Source organism: Rana temporaria, chromosome 8 (genome assembly GCF_905171775.1).
Source record: "Rana temporaria chromosome 8, aRanTem1.1, whole genome shotgun sequence".
Classification (NCBI taxonomy): Eukaryota; Metazoa; Chordata; class Amphibia; order Anura; family Ranidae; genus Rana; species Rana temporaria.
In genome coordinates, this window is record NC_053496.1 from 94,296,960 (window position 1) to 94,312,113 (window position 15,154).

The following is a 15,154-nucleotide window of genomic DNA, read 5'->3' on the forward strand; positions in this document are numbered from 1 at the left end:
AGAACTTCAAGGTGACTTTTTGTATCCCTACTATATGCTGGCTATAAGCAATGTTAGTATTCCTTACAAACACTGAAGAAATGGCATTATAGAGAACAAGTTGATAGAACCACAAAAAGCACCTCAAAGTCCTTTGCAATTTTATGTCATGGGTATAATAAAAGATAATTCACTCACTCCAGAAATTCCCCTTTGCACTTCTGTAACAGCTGGCATGCCTGATCAACTTCATTTTCATTCAGCAAAACCAGTGTTCCTATTGTCAGGTGGAGTTTAGATGGGTTCTGGAAAATGGTGCTTTCCACCCCACGATCCTGTGAAAAAACAAAAACAAAATTTAAAACACAGTTTTTGTAAATAATTTTCTTCAACAGGGTTGGAATACAGTCGAGACACAGTTTTTATAAACTTTGAGAAAAATGACAGAAATGGCAACACAAGTGCACATTCCAAAAGAATCCCAACATACAAAATCATGTGCTGAATAACAGTCTCCTTACGTTTACTATATTGAGGTTTGCAACCGTGTTTACTCTTTTTTTTTTATATATATATTATATATATATATATATATATATATATACACACACATATACACATACACATACAGTGCCTTGAGAAAGTGCCTTGCGCGGGAGTGACGACATCGCCGTCGCCGCTCCAGCCAATCACAGCGCTGGAGCGGCGATACCCGGAAGACACGCCGAGTCAAGATGACATCTCGCTCGGCGTGGACCAGGTAAGTTCCCTACACCTCGTTCCGAGGTAAGTATTTCATAATAAGCGAATATGCGGTGCATACTAGCTCATTATGGCTTTTGCTTTGCAGGTGTAAAAAAAATAAAAAAATAAATGTATATGCGGGTTTACAACCGCTTTAATGGAAAAATGGAATCTGCTCTCTAATACACTTGGGGGTTGATTTACTAAACCCGGGGGGTGCAAAATCTGGTGCAGCGCTGCATAAAAATGAATCAGGCTCCAAGTTTTTCTGTCATAGCCTAAAGTGGTACTAAACCTACAACAGTAAAATCCATCTGTATATGCAATAAAGCACGATTGTTATACTCACTGTTGAACCTAAGGGGTTAATCCTCTGCATTGTGTAAAATTGTTTTATCCTGACTTTGGTGTACATTGCTTGAGTTTTTTTTTTGGAAGGGTACATGTGATCGGCACAGTGCCAATCAGCACTGTGCAGACAGAAAGTCAGGGGTCATGCAGCCTCATAGGACAGCCAGAGGAGCATGAAAACTCCTCCTACAAGCTTTAACCAGTGCTCGGCTGGACACTGATAGAAGTAAAAAAAATGCTTTATATTGCTGATAAAAGGTATTTAGCAGCTTATAATTACTAAAATAAATGTATTTCCATGTTTTGTGTACTGTGAGAGACCAGATATAGTGATTGCAGGGTCCCGGGTTTAGTAAGACTTTAATTTAACAAGCTGAAGTTAGAAGCTGAATGGCTACCATGCACAGCTGCACCGGATTTTGCACTCTCCAGTAAATCAACCCCTTGGCCTGTCTTATGTTCAGTGATATGCCATTTAAAGGTCCATCTTGCTGAAATCTTCAATTGCTGATAAGACAAAAGGGAAAATAATTCTCTTTATGGGATGATGTCCATCTAGAACATGAGACCTGGAATTCTTGTCTACCCACTATGTATTATAATCTCTCTGCATCATCAACATAAATCCACAGTGGCCACTTAGCCTGCTGTTGGCGAGGCGCAATACTAATTCCCCAAAAAGGTTTAATCCCTTGGGAAAGATCAAATTACTTTGATCCTCCCTGGGTATATGGTGTCATTCTCAGTCAAGCAATGATGGCAAACTGTAGGGCAACTATAGGGCAACTGTTTTCCTTTCACACTTGTGGCATAGAAATCCCCCATTGGACCTCTTGGTGGGTCTTAGGGAGTATCTGGAATCGTGACCATTCAACAGGTGGTAATGTTTTAAAATAAAGGTCCTACAAAAGCTCCAGAAGAAGCCACGTTTGTGATGAAACATGTAGAGGCAACCATTCTTTTGTAATATGACCATTGGGCTATCTATAGCCCTAATTGCATAAGTAGTTTTATACTGTTTATGTATATATAAGTTTTTTTTTTTTTTTGTATAATTGATTTTTTTTTTTCACCTTAAAACTCTGCTCATTGCCCCATTTGGGCCTATATACTGATAAGAAGTCAAGTCACATTTGTTATGTGTGCGTGCTGTACTTTTGGTTGTGCGCACTCAGTATAGCACCACACTGGGAAAAGTTACAAAAGGCTGTGTGCGTCTTTCCCAGGGCTGTGGAGTCGGTAGATAAATGTTCCGACTCCTCAGTTTTATGTACTTCCGACTCCCCGACTCCGACTCCTCTGTATTAATATGCAAATGTATTTTATACATTCCTTGAGGGAAAGAAACGCAACCTACCACAGGACTACTGGCTGGGAAGCCAACAGTCTACTGTATTGCACAGTTTAAGCAAAAGACAAACACAATGAAAACAAAGTTTTTTATTCTAAAACATGATTTTCCTAGAAGAATACCATAGTCATGTTTAAAGTTTAAGCTAACAATCAGAGTTTACAAGTTTTTATAGCCTTAGCTAAATGACAGCAGTTTTTCCAATGGTTTACAGCTTCAGTCTTGAACTATTGACCCTCCATTCCCTTTACTTATACAAGTGTCTCACTCTCTAGTCCTGCAAAAAACATATTTATTTAATCCCTTATCAGTGAGAGGCTAGGTTACACATGGACGCTGCGTTCCCTGTAAAAGCAGAACACAACACTATGGAAAGTATAAGTATTGCAGCTCCTAATTGTGCGTTGCGTGCCATATAGTGAAGCACATGAAAAGCATGCTTCTTCACGGTCACTTAACGTGTTCGTTTTGCGGTTACGTGAGGCACTGCATGCATTGGTCTTTATTCTTACAGTAGAGAAGTCATTAATTATAACTTTTTGTGAATTGGGACATTTAAACTTGCTTTTTTTTTTTTTTATTCCAATCTAAATTTAGTAGGAGTCGGAGTCGGAGTCGGTGCATTGTTTGCCGACTCCGACTCCAGGTACCCAAAATTTCCCCCGACTCCGACTCCTCGACTCCGACTCCACAGCCCTGGTCTTTCCTGTACATTCAACACTACAAAATGTTAACTCTCATAATATCTGGTGCAATCTGGATCTGGAGCTTTTCATGGTGCACAATGAAGGTGGTGCCTTACATCTCAGACTACGAAAATCTCACCCAAAATTATTTTCAGTCCCTCTTTGCGTATGGGGCCCCACATCAATTTTCTGACATTTCACTAGCCTACAGCTGCTTAAATTGCCTCAATTATTATGTTACAGTATTATGGTTTTAAAATTGTGTTGATCTTTCAGAATGCTGCATCTTTCATCAAAATACCTGGAAATATATGAAAAATCAATTCTACACGCCTGTGCACAGAGAAACTGCAGAGCTAAACATTCAGGGAGAACTATTGCTCCGAATGAGGTGATGCATTTCCATTGATTATCACAGTGTCCTATCACTCTAATCTGAGGTTCCCAAGTAAACAACCATCAAACAGGCCAAGAAAAAAATAATATCCAGGTCAACAAAGCACAATATATTGAGTACATAGCAGACGATATTGACTATACTTTTAATAATAATCTTTTTAAACTTTGAAAATATACATGAAAACTTAGTAACACTAGGCTCACTTAAAACAAACCCCAATGGGCCAGATCCACGAAGCGCGGCGCTTCTCTCCGTCCGGCGTAGTGTATCTCTGATACACTACGCCGCCGTAACTTACATTTTTTTTTTGTATCCTCAAAGAACTTAGGCGGCTTAAGGGCGCGTAATTCAAATGTATGTGATGGTGGCGTGTTTTATGTTAATACATCGTGACCCGACGTAAATGACGTTTTTTTTTTTACGGCGCATGCGCCATCCGTGGGGGTATCCCAGTGCACATGCTCGAAATTAAACCGGAACAAGCCAATGCTTACGACGGTGACGTCATTCTACGCAAAGCCCTATTCGCGAACGACTTACGCAAACGACGTAACATTTTCAAAATTAGACGTGGGAACGACGGCCATACTTAACATAGGATACGCCTCATATAGCAGGGGTAACTATACGCAGAAAAAAGCCTTACGGAAACGGCGTAAAAAAATGCGCCGGACGTACGTTTGTGGATCGCCGTATCTAGCTAATTTGCATACTCGATGCGGAATTCGACGGAAACGCCACCCAGCGGCCAGCGTAAATATGCACCTACGATCCGACGGCGTACTAAGATGTACGCCTGTCGGATCGATCCCTCATTCAGTCGTATCTTGTTTTGTGTATACAAAACAAAGATACGACGGGGGAACTTTGAAATTACGCGGCGTATCAATAGATACGCCGGCGTAATTCATTTGTGGATCTGGCCCAATGTCTACCCAAACCCAAGAATACAAATGTAATATATTGCAGCTAGTCAGATCTTAGATTTGTTGGCTGTCCTTTATTTTCACCTAGTGATCTGTCCAGTAACGTACCTCCTGTCTTAGGATGGCCACGCTCACTCCTCCACTATATCTTTGGCAGAGCAGCGAAGCCACCTTTGGACAACTGCATTGTAAATCTGTGAAGAGGTTAGTTTGGATTTAGATGGACCTTACATACATGACTATCAAAATAAAACTTAAAGTGATTGTAAAGTCAAATTTTTTTTGTAGTTAAAAATAACAAACATGTTATACTTTGCTGCTCTGTGCAGTGGTTTTGCACAGAGTAGCCTGGATCCTCCTCTTCTCGGGTCTCTCTTTGGCTCTCCTGGCCTCTCCCTCCTGACAAGTGCCCACCACAGCAAGCAGCTTGCTATGGGGGCACCTGAACTGAGTCTGAAGCTCCCTGTGTACATTCAGATATGGAGCTGCGGCCCGGCCCTGCCCCTTCCTCTCCGCATTTGCTGACTGACTTTGACTGATAGTAGCAGGAGCCAATGGAGTTGCGCTGCTGTCTCAGCCAAGGAGGAGGGGAGTCCCAGGCAGCCGAGACAATCGTACAACATAGTTGGGTTTTGATGGGCTCATGCAAGTATTAGGGGGGCTGAGGGGGGCTGCTGCACACAGAAGGCTTTTTATCCTAATACATAGAATGCATTAAGATACAAAACCTTCTGCCTTTACGATCACTTTAACCTCGGCTAACACTTGTAAACAATTACAGCAGCAGTTTTTTTTTTTTTTTTTAACTATGGGTTATAACTATATGAATAAAAGCTGACAATTGTAAGCACCCCTGTCTGTCAGTATTACATGGGTTTGTTTACTGGCAGAATCGAAAGATAATACAACTAGAAATGCACCGAAATTTCAGATGCCGAAACATATCGGGCGAAAATAGTGTTTTGCCAATAAGAGTTTGGAGTTAACCACAAGGGGCACTGAAGGGGTTATGTGTTCCCTGAAGTGTGTTTACAACTGTAGGGGGGTGTGGCTGTAGGTCTGACGTCATTGATTGTGCGTCCCTATATTAGGGAACACACAATCGATGACAGCGCCACAGTGAAGAACGGGGAAGCCGTGTTTACACGCGTCTCTCCCCATTCTTCAGCTCCGGGGACCGATCGCGGGACTGTAGCGGCGATCGAGGCCGCGAGTCCCGCGGCCGAGGTCACGGAGCTTCGGACCGGGTCGCGGGAGCGCGCCGCCGGCCCGTGACCCACCGCTGGGCTTTATACAATCACGTACAGGTACGTGATTGTGCCCAACGGTGCCATTCAAGTGGTTAATGTGATTTTGTTTGTATAATGTGTCTGTATTGTCTTAATGTTGTTTGCATATAAAAATAAAAAAAAGGATCCGATTTAAAAAAACTAGGGCGGTTACTGATTAAAATTTTCGTGTTCGATTAATCGTTTTGTTTTTTTTTATCGATTAATCGACTAATTTCGATTAATTATAACGCACATACAGATCCAACTACTTTTAGCTGATCTCCTTGCATTGCAACTCTGCATTAGTCAGTGGTAAATGTGGTATACACTATATACAATCACCCGACACTAGTTAGTTTCCACAATCCATGACTTAACTTCACAGTTTACACAAATACGTTTTAAATTCAAATTGTAGCACTGATGTAAGTAATTTTTTCTTATTAAACTTTAAGAAAAACGTAGAAATGTAGTTAAACTTGAATTATATAACTTATCTAGTATATTGACTGTCAGCCACTTTATAGTAGGCAAGTAGGCATCACTCTAGCCAGTCAGGCAGACATATCAGAGTGTTTACATTTTCTGGAAGCAGACATGATCGCGTTGTATTGACAATATACTCTGAAGAACTGAACAGTCTTTCGCACGGAACAGATGTTGCCGATGCACAAAGAATTGTCTGCACAAAACTGCTTAGAACAGGAAAACGATGGCTATTTTTGCCCCCTTCCCCTGATGGAGCCTGATGCATCCTCCTGCTCCACAGATGCAAAGGTACCTCAATCCAATGGGTGCAGTTTGCTCGCATCCAGCAGGGTAAGTCTCACTGTCCAGGCTGTCCAGTAATGTCAAGAATTTTGATCGATCAAAAAAATTAAAGATTAAATCGAGGAATTCATCTTTAATTTCCTCAGCCCTAAAAAAAAACCTGTAGAATTTAAAAGGATACAACAATACATTCATATTAATTTAAAATGTATAAATTAACACACAGGGCTCGACAAATCCCGGTCGCCATGGCGACTAGAAATATTTTTTTTTGTGAGCTGGCGCCATCTGATGGTGAGCCGTTGGTATTACAAGTTATTACCACCAGATGTGTGAGCTGGCGCCATCTTGTGGGTGGCCGGTGGTATTACAAGTTAAGCATTACAAGTTAAACAGCAATTCTAATGTAATTATTCACTATCTTTCACTATTTTCACTGCCATCTTCTTCCCTCTAATTAGAACCCCCAAACATTATATATATTTTTTATGCTAACACCCTAGAGAATAAAATGGCGATCGTTGCAATACTTTGTGTCACGCCGTATTTGCGCAACGGTCTTACAAGCGCACTTTTTTGGGAAAAAATTACACTTTGTTTAATTAAAAAATAAGACAACAGTAAAGTTATCCCCATTTTTTTTAATATTATGAAAGATAATGTTACGCCGAGTAAATTCATACCCAACATGTCACGCTTCAAAATTGCGTCCGCTCGTAAACTTTTACCCTTTAAATTCTTCATAGGCAACGTTTAAAAAAATCTACAGGTTGCATGTTTTGAGTTACAGAGGAGGTCTAGGGCTAGAATTATTGCTCTCGCTCTACCAATCGCGGCGATACCTCACATGTGTGGTTTGAACACCGTTTACATATGCGGGCGCTGCTCACGTATGTGTTCGCTTCTGCGCGCAAGCTCGTCGGGACGGGGTGCGTTTCGGTTTTCGGTCAAGTGCATCCTGCATTTTCGGTTTCGGCACCAACATTTCCATTTGGTGCACCCCTGAATACAACTGTGTTACAAGAGCAGATATAATAGGCACAAACGAATGCAAGGACCTGGTAATTTGTGCCCCTAACCCACAGACACTTAGTGGTAAAACCCCTTATGGTACATTTGAGGATGTACCCCTCTTTCTCTTTGTTCTTTTCTTTCCCATTTTTTTCCCCCATCCCTCTCTCTAGCCCTTTTTCTTTGTGCCTTACCCTCTTTTTCTCTCCACTCCATGTAGTCTCTATATTTATTCCTTCTCTTATTTCTTGGTGGGGGGTGCGGTTAATGGGATCAGTGGCAGTGCTGGAGGGAGTTCTGATCAGTCAATTTAGGTGCTCTTAATCAAGGTCATCTGCTGATCTGAGAACTGTAGTGGGGTCTTTTAATGGCAACTATATTCACAGGTAGTGTTACTCCGCATTCACAGTGTCTCAGACTTTGTGGTGTCTCATACCAGTGACACCAATGCTGAAATCTGGAGATAGGGTCTCCTCCAGCCTCTCTCACTTCACATTCCTCACGTCAGCTGACTTCTAGTCTCGGCCCCCCAGCAATGCCGTGAACTGAATGGGTGGCTGTGGGCTCCAGAAACAGCCCAGGATTTGGTGACCCCCTGGCAAATCATCATTTGACCCCCAAGGGGGTCCTGACCCCCAGGTTGAGAAACACTGCTCTACAGTATATCGTATCTGGACTGTGAGAGGAAGAAACAGCACAAGGAACCAATCAGCTTATGTGCTGACATGAAGCATGATATTGGGAAGAGAAAGCAGAGCGACAGATTTCATCGCTGTGTTTCTCCTTTTTTCACTTTTTAGCAATAGGCTGGGGCAGGTCCAGGGCTCAGAGGAAGTGGGCTGAATGATGCTGCTGTCAGATTGAGGACATCTAGCATTGAAGGTGAATATAAGGTGGATTTGTTATTCTATCTTTTAAAGAGCTACATCATTTTTGTCTTGTTATTTTTGCTTGAATTCTAATTACAGACTGCATCAAATATGTATTTTTTTACTGTGCCCATAATTCCACCTTAATATACAGGCCATACAGGAATCATCATAGGTTGCCCGTACTTATCTTCTCAGTGTCCCGTGTCACCCTGACTCCCCACTAGAGTCCTGTAAAACACATGGTACTTATAAATATGGAGAACAGAGGATGGGGGGGGGGTAGGTGATTTTGTGAGGTAAGATTTCTACCTGGAGGAGTGACAGGGGCAGGAGCTTGGGGCTGGAACAGAAGTTGGAAGGGGACAAATATTTGTGCTGGAAGAAGGCATTTCAGGAGGTAGGAAATTGTTAGGTGTAGGTTTTTTTTTTTTGTTTGGGGAGAATACAAAGGGAACTGTTGTGCTGGGGGGATTGAACATGCAGATTAGTGCTGGTGGGGGGGGGGGGGGGCAAATTTGCTAAAGGTGAAAATGGGGAAGAGTTTTGCTTGGGGGGGGGGGCTTTTGCTCTGCATTTTTGCAATTAGTGCATTAAGCATTCCTGACCCTACTCTCTGCATTACATCTTCCTGACCCCTGCAATCTTGTGCAAACACGTTGTTTGATGGGTTGTGCGAAATCTTCAAATTCACAAACAAAAATTGATATTTCTTAAAGGGGTTGTAAAGGTACACATTTTTTTTCCTATATAGCTTCCTTTACCTTAGTGCAGTCCTCCTTCACTTACCTCGTCCTTCCATTTTGCTTTTAAATGTCCTCATTTCTTCTGAGAAATCCTCACAGGAGAGTCAGGACGCTCTCTACATTGCAAATAGAGAAAGAAGCTGTGTGTTAGTGGGAGTCCTGACTCTCCCGTAGTCCAAGGGAGGGGGCGAGCACGAGACTCCACACCAGGGAGAAAGCCTTGCATTACTGTGTGGAGTTACAGACAGAACAGGAAGTAAGGATTTCTCAGAAGAAATAAGGACATTTAAAAGCAAAATCGAAGGATGAGGTAAGTGAAGGAGGACTGCACTAAGGTAAAGAAAGCTATTTAGGGAAAAAAAAAATTTGTACCTTTACAACCCCTTTGAAGTAAGCTTAAAAAGACTTTACAGTATCAAAGTAACAATCAAGTTCTATGCCATAAACTATGTAAAGGTAAGCAAGGTGCACTCCAAACAGGCTCTGGAGAGCCTGATATTTCCACTATTGAATGGTGCCCTCTGCTTTGTCACTGTAAAGGCTGTGCTCATTTTCATGATCAATAAAGAGCTCCTGTCTGAGCATTCAATGTGTAGGTGATGTTTCACTATTGAAGAAATATGAGTAACGCCATCTGCTTTGTTACTGCAGCATGATGTTTGTACAGGCTGTGTGCATTTCTGTGATCAATAACTATGGTCCTGTATGAGCATTTGATGTGACAGGTATGTTCCACTAATCAAGACTTGTATGGGTGGCACCATCCGCAGCACTTGGTTTGTATAGGTTGTGTGCATTTTTATGATCAATATAAGGGTTCCCGTTTGAGCATTCATTGTGCCCATGATGTTTCACTATTGAAAATGCCATAAAGTGCCACTTGCCTTCTACTATAAAGACCCGCCACCCCAGTGGGTATTGGAGTTCTCAGAAAATCTTACCAATACCGATATACCCCTACCCTCTGCCTTTAGCCAGACTCCAACAGGCTTTGGGGGGAGGGGGTCTCTTGGTCTGTGTAAATATTAAAGTGTTTCTAAAGTCTGAAGGTTTTACCTTCATCCATTCTATGCATGAAAATTAAAAAACCTGTGTGCAGCGACATGCACGAGAGCATTAGCTCTCAGGGACTCTCCCTCCTCATTGGGTGAGACATTGACTCCTGCTTCTGTCAATCACAGCCAGACAGCCAATGAGGAGAAAGAGGGGGTTGGGTCGATCCATGGCTCTGTGTCTGAAAGGACACGCAGAGCAGAAGCTCGGAAGCGTGTCTGCTTCGGTGCCCCCATTGTAAGCTGCTTGCTTTGGGGGCCCATTACAGGAGGGAGGGGCCAGGAGTGCCGGCTGGGGAGCTGTGAAGAACGGGATCGGGGGTGCTCTGTGCAATACCACTGCACAGAGCAGGCAAGTATGACTTGTTTGTTATTTAAAAAAAAAAAAATGATGCCTTTAATATCACTTTAACTTTGCATAGGAGGATTAGGAGCACCAGTGGTATATTAGAGAAGTGAGTTGGCATTGTTAAGGTAGGATGTGGCACCCCATGGTGTCTGCTATACAATTTAGGATTACGTTTCCGGTACTTCTACTGTGAAGGGACACTTACTTTAAGCTGCATTTGGGTTATTTATGTGGTCAGCTTAGATGCAAATAATACTTCTACTGTAACCCAGTTATACAATCAATAAAAATATCCTTAAATGTATTTTATTTAGTACAGTAGTCTGTCTTTTTATTAGCCTCCAGCAGTTTTCTGATGAAGACAAGTACTGTAAGCTGAATATTACATCGCACATGGGGGCTGGAAATGAGAAGGGAAAAGCAATTAGATGCCCTCATCTGTATGTTGCTCTTTTCTCATAATCCAAGCTGTATTGCTGAAACTGCAGTAGAAAAAAGTGAGTTCAGAACTTATCTGCGTTTTTAGCAATATGCCTATAGTTCTGCTTTAAGGAAAGCATACCGATTTATCTACTAATGAAAGTAGCAGAGAATTGGTATTAGCCATATCTCATACCATCTACAGAAACTGCCTTAGACAATCAGATGGTCCAGGAATACAGACAGATGTATCACTTGCAGCAGAGGTTTGATTGATGGAAGTCTATTAACATTCAGTGATACAACATAAGTAGCAAACATAAAAGCGTAAGATCTTATTTATTAATGTACAGAGTATAATAAATCCAGACTAAAAAAAAAACGTCTGTTGCAGCTCCCAGTGGTTCTATTAATGCAGAGAAAGACTTGCTTACCTATTATCAGTTGCACAACCTTTTAGCTCCCAAATCATTGTAAAAATGTAAGAAAAAAAGTGCAAGCAATAAAAGAAAAAATAACAGACAGACAATCCAATAATGGAGAATATAGTTTCAAAGCTGGATACTACTGATTTAAAATATGAAATAAAGCTGTAGTAAACCAGTAGCTAAGTGATAAGCACTTCCTCCTAAAAAGCACTAGGGTAGCCGATTCATATCCCAACCACAACACTACCTGCCTGGAGTTTACATATTCTCTCTGTGCCTGCGTGGGTTTTCTCTGGGTACGCCAGTTTCCTTCCACACTCCAAAGACATGCTGGTAGTTTAATTGGACCTAGTGGACTGATGTGAATGTATAATATATATGTGAAGCACTGTGTAAATTGATGGTGCTATAAAAATACATGTAATAAAAAAATAAAAAAATACTATCTTAGATGTGATGGCCATATTGGTTCTATTTTTTAGGCATTTTTCCTTAAGTCAGTTATTTTGTAACTTACTTTAACAGACCAAGTTATCCAGCAGAAGTGGCAGTTTAAGGAGGGTTTACGTGGCATTAGGGTCTGCAGAATACAGGGAGCCTTGATAGGGCCTGCAGTTTACATATTTATTTGCAAATGGGTGCTAAACCCCTGTTTTTAATACTGTTAAGCCCTGTACACATGGCTGGGAATCCCGACAAGAAAAAAAGGTCGGTTTTCCTGACGGGATTCTTGGCAAGCTTGCCTTGCAAAGCCGTGCATACAGACGGCCACTCAAAAGAACCGCCGTTCTTTTGAATGGCAGGAAACGCGGTGATGTCATCGACTACGACGAGCCAGCGCTCATCACATTCGATGCCATCACTGCCATCTTGCTACACCCCACACTAAGCTTTTAATGCTACTGCGCATGCGTCGAAGTCTTATCGAGCATGTGTGGGTTTACCTCGGACAGGTAAGCATACAGACGACCGGTTTTCTCGGCAGGAAACACTCTGCCGGAAATCCCGATGGGAAAATAGAGAGCAGGTTCTCTATTTTTTCCTGGGCAGTTTTCCTTTTGGGAAAACTGCTAGAGAGAGCATACACACAACCGGGATTCCCGGCCAAATGCTCCCCTGACAGTTTTCCTGCAGGGAAAACCGGTTGTGTGTACGAGGCTTTAGACAGGTTAAATTGGTTGGTTGCTGGCTGGTTGGTAAGTTGAGCATGGAAATCCTTTGGTTTTATTAGAAGTGGCAGTTAGAGGGTTGAGACCAACTATTTACCACTGACAGGGGTTAACAATGTAAGCTTTTATTTAGTTATGCAAAAACGTAATCCCAAAAGGGAAAATAACTGTTGCTATAACTGCTTAAAAAGTGTTAGTGGAACCCAAAAAAGCCTAGTGCAGAGGGGCTGCATATTTACGTACGGTTGACGTGAAGGGGCTAATATCACTTTAAAGGTTTTAGTGGAACAAATTTGAGAGCTACTGTATAAACTGCACAATACTAAAAGGTACCATGTGACTACTCAGTGCCAATGGTTTCTAGGATTGCCTAGAGTTACTAGGCAATCATGTCTGGTCATAGTTATTTTCCCTATAATTAAAGTAATACTAGATTTTATAGGCACAATTTTGTTTCAGTACATTTGAATTAAAGAGTTTTTCGATGCATATAGAGAGGAAGATGCTCATGGCGTAGTAATGAACACAAATAAAACATCAATAAGATTACAGTATAGAAAATGTCCAATTTAGTTATTTCAATAAATAATACAAGAAGCTGCTATAGGCAGTAGGATCATAAGGCAGGTAGCACATATTTCACAGCAATTATTATTAGATTCCTGTTACAGGGAGGACAGCCGTTAATACTTTGAAAGCCATAGACCCCACATTTCCAATACAACAACTTTACAGGAAATGCTCCGAGCATAAACACTGCACATCCAAATCATTTTATGTCTTTGGACTTGATGGGGCTGTGTACAGCAGATTTTCCAATGAAGAGCCTCTGATGTGTGACCCCAATTACAATAGATAATGTATCTGGGAAGCCGCCACAGAGCACGGCGAGGATCTATTTTTAAGGCGATCGGCCTTCAAAGTGTATTAAATTGTTGTATTGCAGCTTTCTCCTTTTGTTTCCACTTTGATTGGCTTTCCCATCAACAATATTCAAAGCAGATGAAAGCTGTACTGTGGTCATGGATATCTTTTATCTTCTATTAATATGGAAATTGGAGAAATCGACCAATTCCACGACAATAAATGATAGAGAAATGAGTTTCCAAAAAAAAAGCAAACAGAAGGTCCAGTTCTCTTCAAAAGAAAGTGACTGCCTGTCTGTTGATTTCCTAAGTCTATCTAATCCAAGACAGATACTGAAGCCAATTTAAAAGAAAAGCAAAACGGACAGGTATTCTAGCCTACTGTATTTCTCGGAGAACACTTGCTGATGAAAATTCTATCTTCTCCATATCTGCTGAATCTGCAGTTCACCTATGACTAGCCTGGTTGAAAACTGGCTGGATGATTTATTCTCCTCTATTGGTTGGCACATAGGATAAGTCTGCAATGTATCATAGCTGCTTAATGGGTGCAGTGAGACACTTTGCAGCATCGGAGATAACCCATACACTACAATGTAAATAGATAAATGTGGTGACACTTTCTGCTGGGCAAGGAGGCTAAGTGTGTAATCTGTCAGTGGGCCAGCAAAATCCCAAAGTTTTTCATTTCTGTGAACACTGTAGACCAGCCATGTCCAAACTCCGGCCCGCGGGCCAATTGCGGCCCACGCTCTGGTTTAATGTGGCACCCCTGGTAATTTGGATATATATATATATATATATATATATATATATATATATATCTTTTATGGCCCCCAGGGCCACAAAAAATATATATTGTATTTATTGGTGCTGCCTCTGAGGGGGACAGGGAGGGGGTGGGGCGAGTGCTGTCAAAATAACATACAAGACAATCTCCTGTTTACTTGGCGGTGTCTGTAATAGGAAGTCCCGTCTCCTGGGCTGCCATTGGACGACAGTTCTGTCTATCATAGGAGGCGGGACTTTGTATTAAAGAGTCTGCCGGGTAAACAGGAGATTCTCCTGTATGTAATCTGTTGGCGTTCGTCCCGCCCCTCCCTCCCGAGCCCCTCCCTCCCGATCCCCTCCAAATCTGCAGATGGGCAACGACCTGACTGCACTGATGGCAATGGTGAGGCTGCATTCAGAGACTGCATTCATGGCAATTGTGAGGCTGCAGATGGGCACTGACTCTTATTTTGCTTCACAGTTCTTAATTAAAAATGTTATTTTTTTGCCTGAAACTTCCCTTTTAAAGTGAAGGTGCGTCTTATACACCAATAAATACGGTATAGCCAAATAACATGCCTGAGCTCATCTCTTCACCACACACAATCACAAAGGCAAGAGACTTCTTGTTGGGCCGTGTATTAGTGCTCAAACTAAAACCCTTAGACTGAATTTTAATGGTTCAAAGAATTTCAGGTAAAATGGTCGGCCCTCACGCATGTTTACTTCATCAAATCTGGCCCACTTTGAAAAAAGTTTGGACACGCCTGCTGTAGACACTGTTGGAAACTCATATTGGAAAATAATTATTAGGGTTCAGTCTCTGACCAAGCAATAATTGTGCAGGTCTTGTAACCAAAAATACTAGATCATAAGAAAATGACAGATGTTAATGGCAACCTACTGAGGTTACTACAACGATACACGCAGTCGTACTGATACGCCGTCGAAAGGCTATGAATCCGGCTAATTGCATTTAAGCTGGATGTACCCT

At 41.7% G+C, this 15,154-nt stretch overlaps 1 protein-coding gene across 1 annotated transcript in view; it reads right to left on the minus strand.

Annotated features, from left to right (window-relative positions):
• Nucleotides 1-15,154, minus strand: part of LOC120910425 (activating signal cointegrator 1 complex subunit 1-like) — a gene marked incomplete at its 5' end in the record, with an annotated part of 51,484 nt that overhangs the window by 11,388 nt on the left and 24,942 nt on the right. Inside the window, one exon of the mRNA XM_040322185.1 lies at nucleotides 178-314. Coding sequence (XP_040178119.1) covers nucleotides 178-314 — 137 coding nt within the window. The remainder of the gene's footprint in view (nucleotides 1-177; nucleotides 315-15,154) is intronic.